This window comes from Hetaerina americana, unplaced genomic scaffold (genome assembly GCF_022747635.1).
Source record: "Hetaerina americana unplaced genomic scaffold, ioHetAmer1.1.p SCAF_13, whole genome shotgun sequence".
NCBI lineage: Eukaryota > Metazoa > Arthropoda > Insecta > Odonata > Calopterygidae > Hetaerina > Hetaerina americana.
In genome coordinates this window covers 14,237,328-14,250,358 of record NW_027286403.1, presented here as the reverse complement: position 1 = coordinate 14,250,358, position 13,031 = coordinate 14,237,328, and the positions used below count along the sequence as shown (strand labels likewise).

The 13,031-nt window shown below is 40.3% G+C and overlaps 1 protein-coding gene across 1 annotated transcript in view; it reads left to right on the top strand.

The window, feature by feature from the left end:
- LOC139686110 (alkaline phosphatase 4-like) overlaps positions 1–13,031 on the top strand; it is a 55,686-nt gene that overhangs the window by 28,471 nt on the left and 14,184 nt on the right. The window contains exons 4-5 of the mRNA XM_071583284.1: positions 10,222–10,414; positions 11,288–11,454. Of these exons, the coding sequence (XP_071439385.1) occupies positions 10,222–10,414; positions 11,288–11,454 (360 nt within the window). The remainder of the gene's footprint in view (positions 1–10,221; positions 10,415–11,287; positions 11,455–13,031) is intronic.

The following is a 13,031-nucleotide window of genomic DNA, read 5'->3' as shown; positions in this document are numbered from 1 at the left end:
TCCAGTCTTTCATAACCCACTCAATCCTCAACATACATGTATATACTGTATACACTCTGTATATACCCTTATTTTCACGATAAACACTCCTTCGAGGCATCATATCCACCTGAAAAAATCGATTGCATGCTTCATTTTATAAAAGGAAAGTAACAATGATTCTCAGGCATGGCAGCCGACGGAAGAGGCCACCTACGTCGGTTGAAAAAGATGCTATGTTGGATTTAAGTTAGCAGAGGATGCGTGGGGACAGAAAAAAAGCAGTGGCTTTCATCAAACAAGATGAGCCGGATACACATTTTAACGTTACAATAGACAGTACTTAAGGTGAAGTTCATTCCTCCTGCCATTTTAGGGTGCTATAACGGTCTAGAGAGTGGAGTAATTCCGTCAGGCGGAGTTTACTGATGCCACACTTCGTGACTCCGCTTTCTGTTACTCAGAGACGGGGGCCGGAATTCCGCTACCGGTCACTGTGTTTGCTTTAGGAGTCGGAGTTTTATTAGTAACCGGAAGGTATCAAGACAGGTATGATTAGTATCAAGGAATCAAGCCAGGCATGAAACGGTTTACGTAAACCTCTTCATAGATTGTGGCATTGCACAGGGTAGAAAGCTGGACCATCCTAGAAAAAGACAAAGAAAAAATTTAAATTTTTCCATGTTCTGATGCCTATAGTGAAAATAACCTGGCCAAAGAAGCATTGAAAAAGTTCTTGACAGAGAGAATTAAAAATATCCATTGAACGAAGCAACAGAAACCAGAATAAACGGGCCAGTAGGGCACTTGATTAGATATTTAATGTGAAATGTTTCATATAAGCATACATGCAAATTGTAGTGTTGTATAGGGTTAAAAGCTGATGCATCCTAGGAAAGGAGATGGCACCTGATTGCTGGAATGTCCTTGATCGCTCGTATGTTATTTAATCATATTCATTTGAGTCTTCAGATTATCTAATTTCATCATCATGTTTTGTGTCAATGAACTTTTTATTTTACTTGAGCCTGTTTTCCTAATTGTTCCCCAAATCAGTATATCAGATTCAACTGAAACTAAACAACATAACATTTACCCTTAACAAATTATTTAATTCATATCTCTAATAATACACTTTATGTATCCTGTGACCAAGATTATCAAAACAATGCTCGATGAAATTCAATGCTTGGTATTTTATATCGAAAAACCTGTTACTGCATTATATTGAAAAATCCATGTGCGAGTGTTACCCTTGGTTTTAGATTACATAAGGTAGTTACCTACGTACATTAATATCAAGCCATTAAATTAATATTTTTCATGACATATTTAATCACTATATTTATAATTGTGTCTATCTGTAGCATATGAATGTACCCAATTACAATTGTGACATTTTTCCGCTAATTAAAGACTGATGGAATACAAAAGGTAGTTACAAAAATTAATATCACTACATCAGTAATCACTTGGGGTTTGATAGGTACCTACGGTAATTGCCCCCATGATATCAAAATAAACAAGAAACCTCTTTTTCATTTTCAAAAAGATACTATTTCACTGTTATCTCGATTGTAGTTTCAGGGGAGGCGACCGGCAGTGCAGGTCATTTGCGTCATTAGGTATGGACAGGATGAAGGGTGGGGAGAAACCCAGCGTCGGCATTAGCCTTCTCTTATCGAAAGGCGCCAAGGGGTCCACAGCTTAACGTCCCATCCGACGGACGGTGTACTCACTCAAAGTGCTCTCCACGAAGCACCTCAATTAGGGGTCGGAATACGACTAAAAATATCTACCACCACCGGAATTCGAACTCGGGCCCTCCGGGTGGGAATGTAGCACGCTAGCCACCGCAACATCTCGATCTCTTCAACAATAAGTGCGTACATTAATTTCTTTTTATAGTTTCCCCACGCCTGAGGCACTCATCGCAAACGCCATTCTGGAAATTTGCTTTAATCGCAACAACACGAAAGAGGTTGATAACCCGATAGTCGTTCATCACAGGCAACCGAGTTTCTGCGAAACGCTTTCTGTAATTGATGAGGCCACTTCACTCGTTACCATACGTCACAAATATTCAAATCCAAGAAGTATGGCTTCGTAACCTGAAGAAAATGGTGTATACGGCTAGTCCAACTGCAATGAACGAAAACCAAGCCGTGCTTTTTCTGCTCGATACCTAAGGTAGTTCACACCTAACATTATGCGAAGCACGCAATTTTTTGGAGTTGGCGGTTTAAGTCTTTCCAAACGCCTGTAGTTTCTCAAAAGTTCTGGGGCCTAGAAAATCACAAGAAGTGAGTTTAGCTGGTAATAGCCAAAGGCATAAGACGGATTTGAACCCCAAAACCCTTGGTTTGGCAGCCAATCCCTCACCCTAATAGGCTAACACGCCACGGTGCACACGATATAGGATCGGACTTATGTGAGGGATATCGTACTGGCAATTCATGAAGTGGATATTGGTTCGATTCCAAATGAATGTCATCTTCAGCCCACGAAAGCGGATAAAACAATCGGTATCCCTCATTTATCTGACCTCCCCTTGGTTTCACACTTAACTGACGAAAATGGCATCCCCAATCGAAAGTCCATGATAGAAACCACTGCTTAATAACTTGAGATAAAAACTTCGGGTCCTTACATCGCAGCATATAAGAAGGGCTACGACACAGGGATTTCTATGTATTTATAAAATATCATTCTGATGTATCATATCTTCAATTCATAAGCACTTTTGAAGAAGTGAGCTAGAAACCACAGCATTTTGATCATTCCCATGAACCGGTTATGGACAAAATTACTAGAATGAGTCCAGCCAAATAAGAGGCACGGCCCAAGTTTGTCGTGCCCAGTAACAAGAGAGGCAAGGCTTCTGTAGTGTTCATCTCACGAAATCCTTGAAAAGCCAAATCAATAGTAACAGCATAGAAGATACTAAAGAGGAACAAGCCAGTTAGAAAAGGAACTTGAAATGCTATGGCGATGCTGAGTACAAGGAAAAAGTGGGAGATGAAAAGAAGAACCATGAATATTTTTGGGTTGCACCAGGTGAGATTTTTGGGTGTACGAAGGATGTTAGGACACTATTGAAGACAGGGAAATTGGAGAATATAAAGCGAGAGATGGAGAGAGGAAACATAGATATTTTAGAGTTGTGTGAGGTGAGATGGAAGGATAGCGGGAATTACTGGAACGATAGCTATAAAATGATAGATAGCAGAGGGAAAGAGAGCCTGAGAGAGGTGACAATAACATCACAACAAAAGGTAGGAAGAAGCGTAGTGAATAGAAAGTAGTGAGTGATAGTATATTAATAGTAAATGTTGAACCAACGGTATGGTGACTACTTAGGTCTACAGGACATCATACAGTCATAGGGAGGAAGTAGTCGAAAGGTTTTGCGATCAGTCAGAGGACATAATTGTAAGTATTCCTTTAGGAAAATATTTGATTGTGATGGGAGATTGGATCGGAATGATTTAGGAACGAGGAATGACCGCGGTGAGAAAGCGATATATTTTTGCAAGAGGGAGGGTTTAATCGCCACGGACACATTGTTCAAAGAGCACAATGAACTCAGGTGTATATGGAACATGTCCAGGGATTCAGAAAGATATCAGTTAGGCTATATATGGCCGGGCACAAATTTAGGAACAGCGTGATTAATTCTAACAGTTTCCCGGTAGCGGATGTGGGTTCAGATCATAATTTAATATAAATCATGTGTAACGTCAGGTTAGGGAGAATAAAACAGGGAAGTAGGGTTAGGAAATTGAATTTCGAAGCAGGGGAAGATTAAACAGGAGTATCAGCAGCCTATAGAGAAAGTTATGAGAGAGGAAAAAGAGAAGGGTATGACAGATGGAAAATGGGAATATACCAACAAAGGGATATTGAAAGGAGAAAACGTAGGTTTAGGAACAGAAAATAGAAACAGGACAAGGAAGCAATAGATCACAGGCGATATGCTTAGAAAGATAGGCGAGAAAAGGATACAGGATAACGTAATCATTGATATAGGAAGAAGATATTGCACCGGGTACAATGAGTAGAATGATAAACAGAAGTATGTAACCCAATGGGCGAAAGAAGCACGGCGGAGGACGTTAAAGATAAGATAGGAAAAGTAGTAATTGAGCCAGGAAAGGTTTAAGAGAGATGGAAAGAATATATTGAGGAACTATTTGTTAAATTCATCAGGCCAGCAAGCTTAGACATAGGAACAGAATATGACTTAGATGAGGATAGCTTAGGCCCAGGCTTACTCGACGGTGATGTAGAAAGGGCATTCAGGGAATTAAAATCAAATAAGGATGTGGGGGTGGACAAAATTCCCATGGAACTACCTTAAGGTCTAGGAAGTGGGAAAAGAGCTCTTATTGACTAATTGCTACCATTCATGGGATCGGAATTCAGCCTGAAGACTTCGTCAAGTTCTTATTCCAAAAAAGGTATCGGCAAAATTATGTGAGGACTAAGGAACAATAAGTTTGATTTCTCATGGAGCTAAAGTGGTTCTCAGGATCATCAACAAAAGGATGGAGAACAGATTACCTACCTAGGGGATGATCTGTTTGGGTTAAGGAAGGGGAGAGGCACGCATGAGGCCATTTCGGTAATGAGGTCACTAATAAACAAGAACCTGAAATATAATCAGAATGTATTTGCCTGTCTCGTAGATTTCAAAAAAGCCTTTGAGAGGGTGGAAAAACTAATAAATACTCTGCAGAAAATAGAGTAGATTGGAGAGATAGGTTACTAATTCAAAACCTGTACATGTCTCAGACTACTTAGGTGCGAGTTGCGGATGGGCAGTTTTAGGAAGAGGAGTAAGACAGGCTTATTTTTGGTCACCTGTGCTGCTCAATCTATATGCGGAGAGAATGATTAAAGAGGCGAGAGAAGAACTGGATATAGAGATGAAAGTCGTTGGAGTTTTAATATAATCAGTTAGGTTTACGGATAATCAAGCTTTAGTGTTCCCTTTCCCCAAGGGGTAATAATGTTGAACCTATTGGAAAGTCAGTGCGGTAGGTATGGAATGAGAAACAATGTAAACAAAACAAACGTTTTCTAACGAAGCCAATCAATTGTTGGACTTCTTGCTATTTTCCAGAAAGAGAAAGGCCAAGGTAAACAAGGAGTGCAAAAACTAGAGGAGTTGGAACAATTTACGTATGTCGAAAGTGTTTTGCCCTAAACTGGTCAAAGTAGAAGGGACATGAGAAGAAGAATCGAAGAAATAGACATGTATGGAATTAAGGGAGGAAATCAGTATGCCGAGTTGAAGAAGGGTTTATTTTAAAGTCGGATATTAGTTTTTGTTTTGTTGTTGGGAAAGGAAAAAATCATTGTTTCACCGCAGTATAGTCTTGAGCTCATCCAAAACCTTCCTTAAACGGTAGATTAGTATTAATACTAGGGGTGATGACCATGTTGGGGGAAGCCGATAATTGGCGCGTTTGTTCTTAAAAGGCCAGGAAAATATTGGCCGCCTTTTTTCTTCACCGGATCCACGATAACATATCGAATTGGCCAGATTTGTGTTTTTAATTTCAAGCCCAATACTTACGGCAAAACCGAAAGCAGTCGATCGCACAGCCCCGATCCCTTTGGCTTGGGCCGAATCGCCCCTTCCATTCTCATTGCGAGCCTTCCAGTGCCCTCCCACGCACACTCCCACCTCCAGTCAAACCTGTCGAAAAACCTGTGAAATCCGGAAATACCTGAATCCTCTGGCGTGATGATAGTCTTGTTCCGAAATATTCCCCTCCGAAAGAAGACCTCAGAAGGGCGCGGAAGGAGAGCGCTCTAGGTAACATACTCGTAACTGGTGTGAATGAGTTGAGTTGAACTTTGAAATTCGGAAATCAACATTCTGACAGCATATTTTAGGTATTCTGGTTCGAGTTTGAAGCTACTGAGGGCTTAAATACCACATTTGGTCATGATACTCTTTTCTCTTAAGTTACTTGTATGAACCATAAGTTTTAAAAGGAAATCACTTAATTACAATGAATTTATTTCTATCGTTATTCTTTACATTGTCCACTAAATATTCATAAGAACTGTCAAAGGATGGAAAATATGCGTTTCCCAGAAATATTGCGGGGTCTTGTAGGATTCTTTCATCGGTATGTAACGAGTATATTGATTATCATTGAGAATACAAGGTGTGATCAAAAAAAGACCGGACTGATATTATTCTGCGCAAACCGTTCAACGGATCGAAACGAGACACAGTGCACTATCTAGTGACACATCTGGCGACTAAAACGAGGGGATCGAGATGGAGCGGGGGCTAACGTACTGGATTCCCACCCTGAGGACGCGGGTTCAAATCCCGGCGGTGTTGAATATTTTTCAGAGGTATCTCGATCCCTACTTGAGGTGACTTGTGGAGGGCACTTTGAGTGAGTACGCCGTCCGTCGGATGGGAGTTAAACTGCGGACCCCTTGGCGCCTTTCGTTAAGAGTAGGCTAATGCCGACGCCGGGTTTCTCTCCACCCTTCATCCTTTCCTGTCCATCCTCTATGGCGCAAATGACTTTAGCTGTCGGTCGCCTCCCCTAAAAACTACTACTACTACCGAAGGTCGGTTTAGAGTTCACCCAGTCCGACGGCGTGTGAAATTCACACACCAGGGTAGGGGGGCCGGTTATGGTTTCTCAGGAAGATCTGGCCGAAAAATTACATAGCTTGGGTGGAGCTGCAGGTGCCCTGAGTGCCTTGCCCGGGACTAGAACCCGGGACCCTCCGGTCAGAACCAGACCCAGAGGTCAGGCTCCCTCTACCCCCTGGACTACCGCGACCCAAGTTTCGCGACAAATGATAACCACAATCCATAATTTCGCGTGGCATTCACTTTTTCGCGGCTTATCCAGCCTCCATCCAACAGTCGCATCAGCTTTCTGAATGCCCGGTGTGCCCAACGCCCCCTGCCACATGCCCTCGAAGGGTGCATTGTAAGGTGTGGATTTAGAAAAGTAAGGTTAGCTGTTGCAGCAGCAAGTATTCCTGATATTTATAAAATAAAGTCCTATTAGACCATCAGATGCAATGGTTTGCCGGTAATTTCCGTAACTCTTTCCTGCACACAAATTTTAAACTGGTTTACACTAAAAAAATCACATTCTAATTTCCTGCTAGAATACAGTAGCTATCCTGAAACACGCATGCACAAGGTATCACAGATATTTCGCTTCAGTAAAGACATACTAAGGTGTTTAAATCGAAAACGGTAGTGTACTGGCTAATGTGCTGGCTTCCACCACGTGGGCCTTGGTCCAAATCATTTAATTGGTAGGATTTTTCAGTTGAATCCCAATTCAAACTTGGGGTGCTTTTTGGAGAGCACTTATGAGTGAGTACGCCGTCCGTCGAATGACAGGTTAAATTGTGGACTCCTTGTTTCCTTACGTTAAATAGTATACTATTGCGGACCCCTGGTTTCTTCCTAATGACTAATACTAGTACCGATCACTGTCTCACGGCAAACATTTCCACATCGCATGCATTCCGTCCGAACTGGGGAACCTCCCCTACACTAGATGTCATGAGCATCTTGTAACATCCTTGAGCTGAAATAAAATGACTGCACCAATAAAATCAGAGTCGTTGGATTTCGAATTGTTACCTATCTGAACATTTCCTACCGTAAGATCTTGGTGCCTAGAACATGAATGCAATCCTGAATTAACGCTGGAAACGTTCGGAAATAATCAAATGAAGCCTCAGCCTCAAGGACTCCATTTCTAAGGAAAGCTTTGTTTACGGGGGATCTATCATTACCCAGCGTATTCATAATCCGTATATTTCAGTCCATCATTAATTTTTTTCTTGAATCAGTCAACTAGGTAGCTTTAAGAAAAATAATTCTCAGCAGTGCCTTGTTTCCTGTGGTTTCCCGTGTGTAAACCCGTGGGTAACGTTCCAGCCGAAGCGCTCCAATTAGAATAGTTTATGGAGTTTTAAGGAGTTAAGTTTAAGTTTTTATAGATTTAAATGATGTATGGAGTTTTTATCTTTTGACAACTTGTGCAATAGGTGCGATAATAAGATATTTTCTTCCAAAATATTTGAACTTGCTCATGGCTGTTAACAGAATCCTCCTTCCTTCCTCATTTTCTCTCCCTGATATACCGTGAGGTACACGGCACCTGAATTTGTGTATCACTACTTCATATCCATGGAGCAGATTTCTTACACGCATGTTTAATGTTTCTGAAATGGATGTTTCAAGTTTGATGAACTTTATATTAATATAACTTAGTTATATGATTATTTAAGTGTAACAATACCCATAATTTAATTTTAGCGATGATTTTTTATTTTTTAACTCTATGGCAATTTATTTTCAGAGTATTTTGGTAGCTATAGATTGTGATGGTGGACGTCAGACATGCGATTTAGGGGTACGAAAAGATAGGGATGTTGGACGGAATCAAAGGAGAAGGAATGCATATAGAGTTGAAGAACAGTTTATTTTAGAGTGGGGTCTCAGGTTTTATTTAGTTAGGCGAGTCTAAGAAATGTAGGTGCGTACAGTGGGTCCATCCAAAACCAAACGGAAACGGTAGATAATATTCCCACTTCAGAAAATGCAGACTTTGTTTAAGTTGCATACACCGCACGTCTTCTTCATCATTCGATATAATTTCTTTAAAACAGTGACACTTATAGAGTTAGAGATTCGATTGGGTAGTAGTGTTTTTTTAATTTTCTCGAAGGAAGTATAATCGTCTCAGCCATCAAGGTCGTAATATAGAAGCGATTAAATAACTGGAAAGTCTGCTTAACACGAAATGTATGCATTAAAGGTTTGTAAACTAACGCAGGCTTCTGTATTTAATAGGGGATCCAAGCAAAGTGATAGTTTAAATCATTTAAACAGTTATTAATTACTTATTACAATTGTTGATCGTTCTCCGCGTCATTGCCTAATACTTTTTGTAATCTTGAACAGAATGTACTTTTGATATCCCCGAGGAATAAAACACTTGTGCACTCTTTGAAACTGGATACGGACGGTTTTTAATTAAGCAAGCGTTTGACTCCTTTCATGACTAACTGTCCGAGGTGAGATAGTGTTGCTCAATTCGAAATAAATTTTTTATTGTTCACTAACAATCAACTAATAATTAGTCTTGGATGAGGTCTTACGTTGTTAACACTATTGAAACTACGCAGAGCTCCTTCAGCTCTAAATGAGTAAGACGCGATATGTGGGAAAATTACAATATAAGACCGAGTTCAAAGCCTCTTCATGGCGTTTGATTCACTTTCTCCGGAAATCACCTCGCAGGATTCGGACGCGTTTCACATTTACTCATCCACGTTCAATGCCGTGCCCATTCACGGCCAAAATAGTTTCTCAGCTCTGTTTCGGAAACCATTACTATCGGATTCTTTAATTCACAAATTTCCCTTTTATTTGCTTCTGAGAAAAAACGTATAGTCGCATTTCAAAGTTAATTCTACCCATCCGCACTTCATACATTTATCGTGGTGGTTTGGCAGTGGATGCAATTAGCATTGGTATATTAAAATGTAAATAATTGAGAGAAAAGTGGGAAATGAAAAATAATCGAGAGGATTTTTGACCTATTAAGTCCTGAAGAAGGGTTCTCAGGACTTCTTGGTCATGAAACAACAAATAATGGGGCACTCAAGTATTGTTCTTTCCTCCGAAGAACTCAACCCACATGGCGTTCTGCTTTGCATTTGTGCTAATTTTGCTCAGCTTTAATATTTGTACACTTTCGTAGGACTCACTATGCCAAAATTTCTTTCTCATTATGAAACTGCTAGCCCAACCTTCATTTCATCATATTATTTCCTCTGTTTGAAATTTCAATATTAAAATCAACATGTTGTCCAGTGTTTCCATCAGTGATTGAGAAATGGGTCATGAAAATGGTAAACAGTTTTACGGCAAAGTCCCTTCGATTACTCAATTTTGCGTTGCAGTATAATGCATTTTATGCAATAATATTTATCCTGAGAAGTAAAATTTTAAATTGTCTTTTTAAAATCGTTTGATTATTGAATTTTGAATAGTGTCATTAAATGATTTCATTCACGCTACACCGCGCTGTCGAGTAACGTCATACTTGTCTGACATTGCCTCCAATCACTATATGGTGATAATAAGGGTTTAGCTCAGTGATTCGATGAGTTTTTTGGTTGGTATATTAGGCTAGAAATATTTTTCTCAATTATTTTTACTCTTAGACGTATAACGTGGACAAACAAGTTCCGGACTCGGCTGGGACAGCCACAGCTATATTCTCTGGAGTAAAGAGCAAGTTCTACATGGTGGGGTTTGACGTTAAGGCTTTGTACAACGAATGTGACCAGGAAATCAACCAAAATAGTGCAGTAACGTCAATCATGAAGTGGGCTCAAGATGCTGGCAAGAGCACTGGTGAGTAATCCATTCATATTTGGACAAAGATATGAGGTTTTTTTTAGTCCGGAAGTAGCATTAGTCTTTAGTCACCTTCCATACCGTCTTTCATTGAATATTGTTCATTAGAGATTTTTCCCAACACTAGATAGTAATACCAAGATGCCACTTCCATTTTGGCACATGCATTTATATCTCATTAACTGCTGGAGTCATAACTATTATTTTATATGTTTAGAAGTTAATAAGACAGCCTGATTATTACTGTTAAGGAATTGTATACGATTAACCTTGGAGTTTTGTTCAAGAGTTTCCTTAGAAATCTAAATAAGTCTGGCGGAGACTTCTTCCGGGTTATTTACATACTGGTACGACTACCATTCCACGGGCAATATTACCTTGAGTTCGAATCGAAATAATCTTTAGTTGCATGGGATAAGGTATTACGCCACGTAAGTAAGGATATCAAAATACCTTTAGGCAGGAATGGGTTGAAATTTTCACATTCTTTATACAAGTGAAAGCAATTTCTTGGCACAGTCACACCGTAAAAGCGTAAATTATTGAATCAAAGTATCGAAAGCAATTGGGTTGGCTCTAAAATTGAATTGTATGCGTTATCTAACAACTGATTAAAAGAGCGGAATAAATGGAATAAGCAAATTATTTCGGGAATGCACTTTCTGATGTTATAATGCGCGATGTTTTTAAAAGATAAATTCCATTTTGTACACTTAATTCGTTATTTAAGCGGTATGAAACGGTTATTAAATTACACATATTTTGTGTTAATAAAATGCTATCTTTTAAGTGAATTTTTATCAAGCAGTCATCAAAAGAATTCTTGAATCATCCAGAAATCCGTGTGGTATGTGGTTTTCTCTTCGACAGGATTTGTGACGACAACCCGTGTGACTCACGCGACTCCCGCGGCTCTGTACGCTCACGTAAATCACCGGGATTGGGAGTGCGACGGGAGCATTCCCGCCAAGGAACTTCACTGCACCAAGGACATTGCCCGGCAGCTGGTGGAGGACGAGCCGGGCCGTGGGTTTCAGGTAAGCACGACTCCCAGTGTCACCATGCGAAAATCTAATAGCCCCTTATCGAGACGCCCCCTTGTTACTAAGTACGCAGTTGAACGCATTGCCGTCATTGACGCATCTACCGTCAAAAGACCCTATTTTTTCCCGGAGTATCTTTTGAAAAATATCTTCTTCACGGGATCTCCATAGGATTACGTCTTCTACTTCATTCGAAGTAGTCGTTCTCCCGTATGTATAATACTGTAGAACATTTATAAGCTATCAGCCCACGAAATGTTATTTCTAAGTTCAAGCAAACTTTATTTTTTCGAGTTTTCTTCGAAAATTGGTTTCAGTACTTTCGAGAAATTTACTCTACTCTTCAGTTTTAAAATCTCTTTATGTATCATTTATTTTTCATTAGGTATCTACCGGTTAATGTAGGTTTTGGATGGACACAACTACCAAATAAAAATATTTTCTCCTAACAAAAACACTACCCAACATCCTACTCTACAACAGGCCCCTCTTCATATGATAACTTTTTTGCACTCATTTTTAGGGTATTCGATAGCTAGAATATGAACTGAATGTTAACTATCCCATGATCTCCGTTCGAATAACCACAACATTTGACGAATTGCAGAGGGTTTCCGATCGAGAAACATAAGGCCTACCTGCCGTAACTTTTTGCCCTGCTTCGCTCGTTTCCAAGCTCCTTCCATCATTCGTCTCTCTCTGTGGTGGCAGGGGAATCCTTAGCTCTGACTTGCATAGCTCTGGAAAATAAACGCAAATATTTTCCCCTTAATTTATCCAACGGGTGAGTAAGCGGTGCGAGCGGCGCCATTCCGACTGCCATGTCTACTAAATTTGAGCGCATCGAAAGGAACGATTCCACGAATACCTATTATTCTCAATGGAAATCATTCGTGACAGACGTCGCAATTAATTTACGAAATGGCTATACTTTACACTTGCATGCTTCACTTCGTGGAGTTGTTTGATAGTAGTAGTTTTGAGGGGAGGCGACCGACAGCTAAGGTCATTTGCGCCATAGGGGAAGGACAGGAAAGGATGAAGGGTGGAGAGAAACCCGGCGTCGGCATTAGCCTACTCTTTACGAAAGGCGCCAAGGGGTCCGCGGCTTAACGTCCCATCCGGCGGACGGCGTACTCACTCAAAGTGCCCTCCACAAAGCACCTCAAGTAGGGATCGAGATACCTCTGAAAAATATTCAACACCGCAGTTGTTTGATGTACGTATTAAATGAGTAAGTAATTTTCCATACTCTTGACTTTGGAAATATGCGGAAAATTACAAATTCATGTAATATGGATACGAAATGGCTGTTCGAATTTTTTTATGAGGTACGGAATCCTAATGACACCTGGTAATCGTCAATGATGAACTCTTCTTCATGCATTAGCATTTCTCTGGTAGACAGCCAGTACTTTTTTTTGTAATTTCCACGCAGGACCCGCTGGGAAATCTCCCATGTAAGAGAAAAATCGTAAACCTTCGTCACCACAGACGAGTACGGAAGACGAGAACTAGTGGTAGTTAGAGGTTCGATGGGTATCTGAGGTCATGTGGGCCATTAGGGAGTG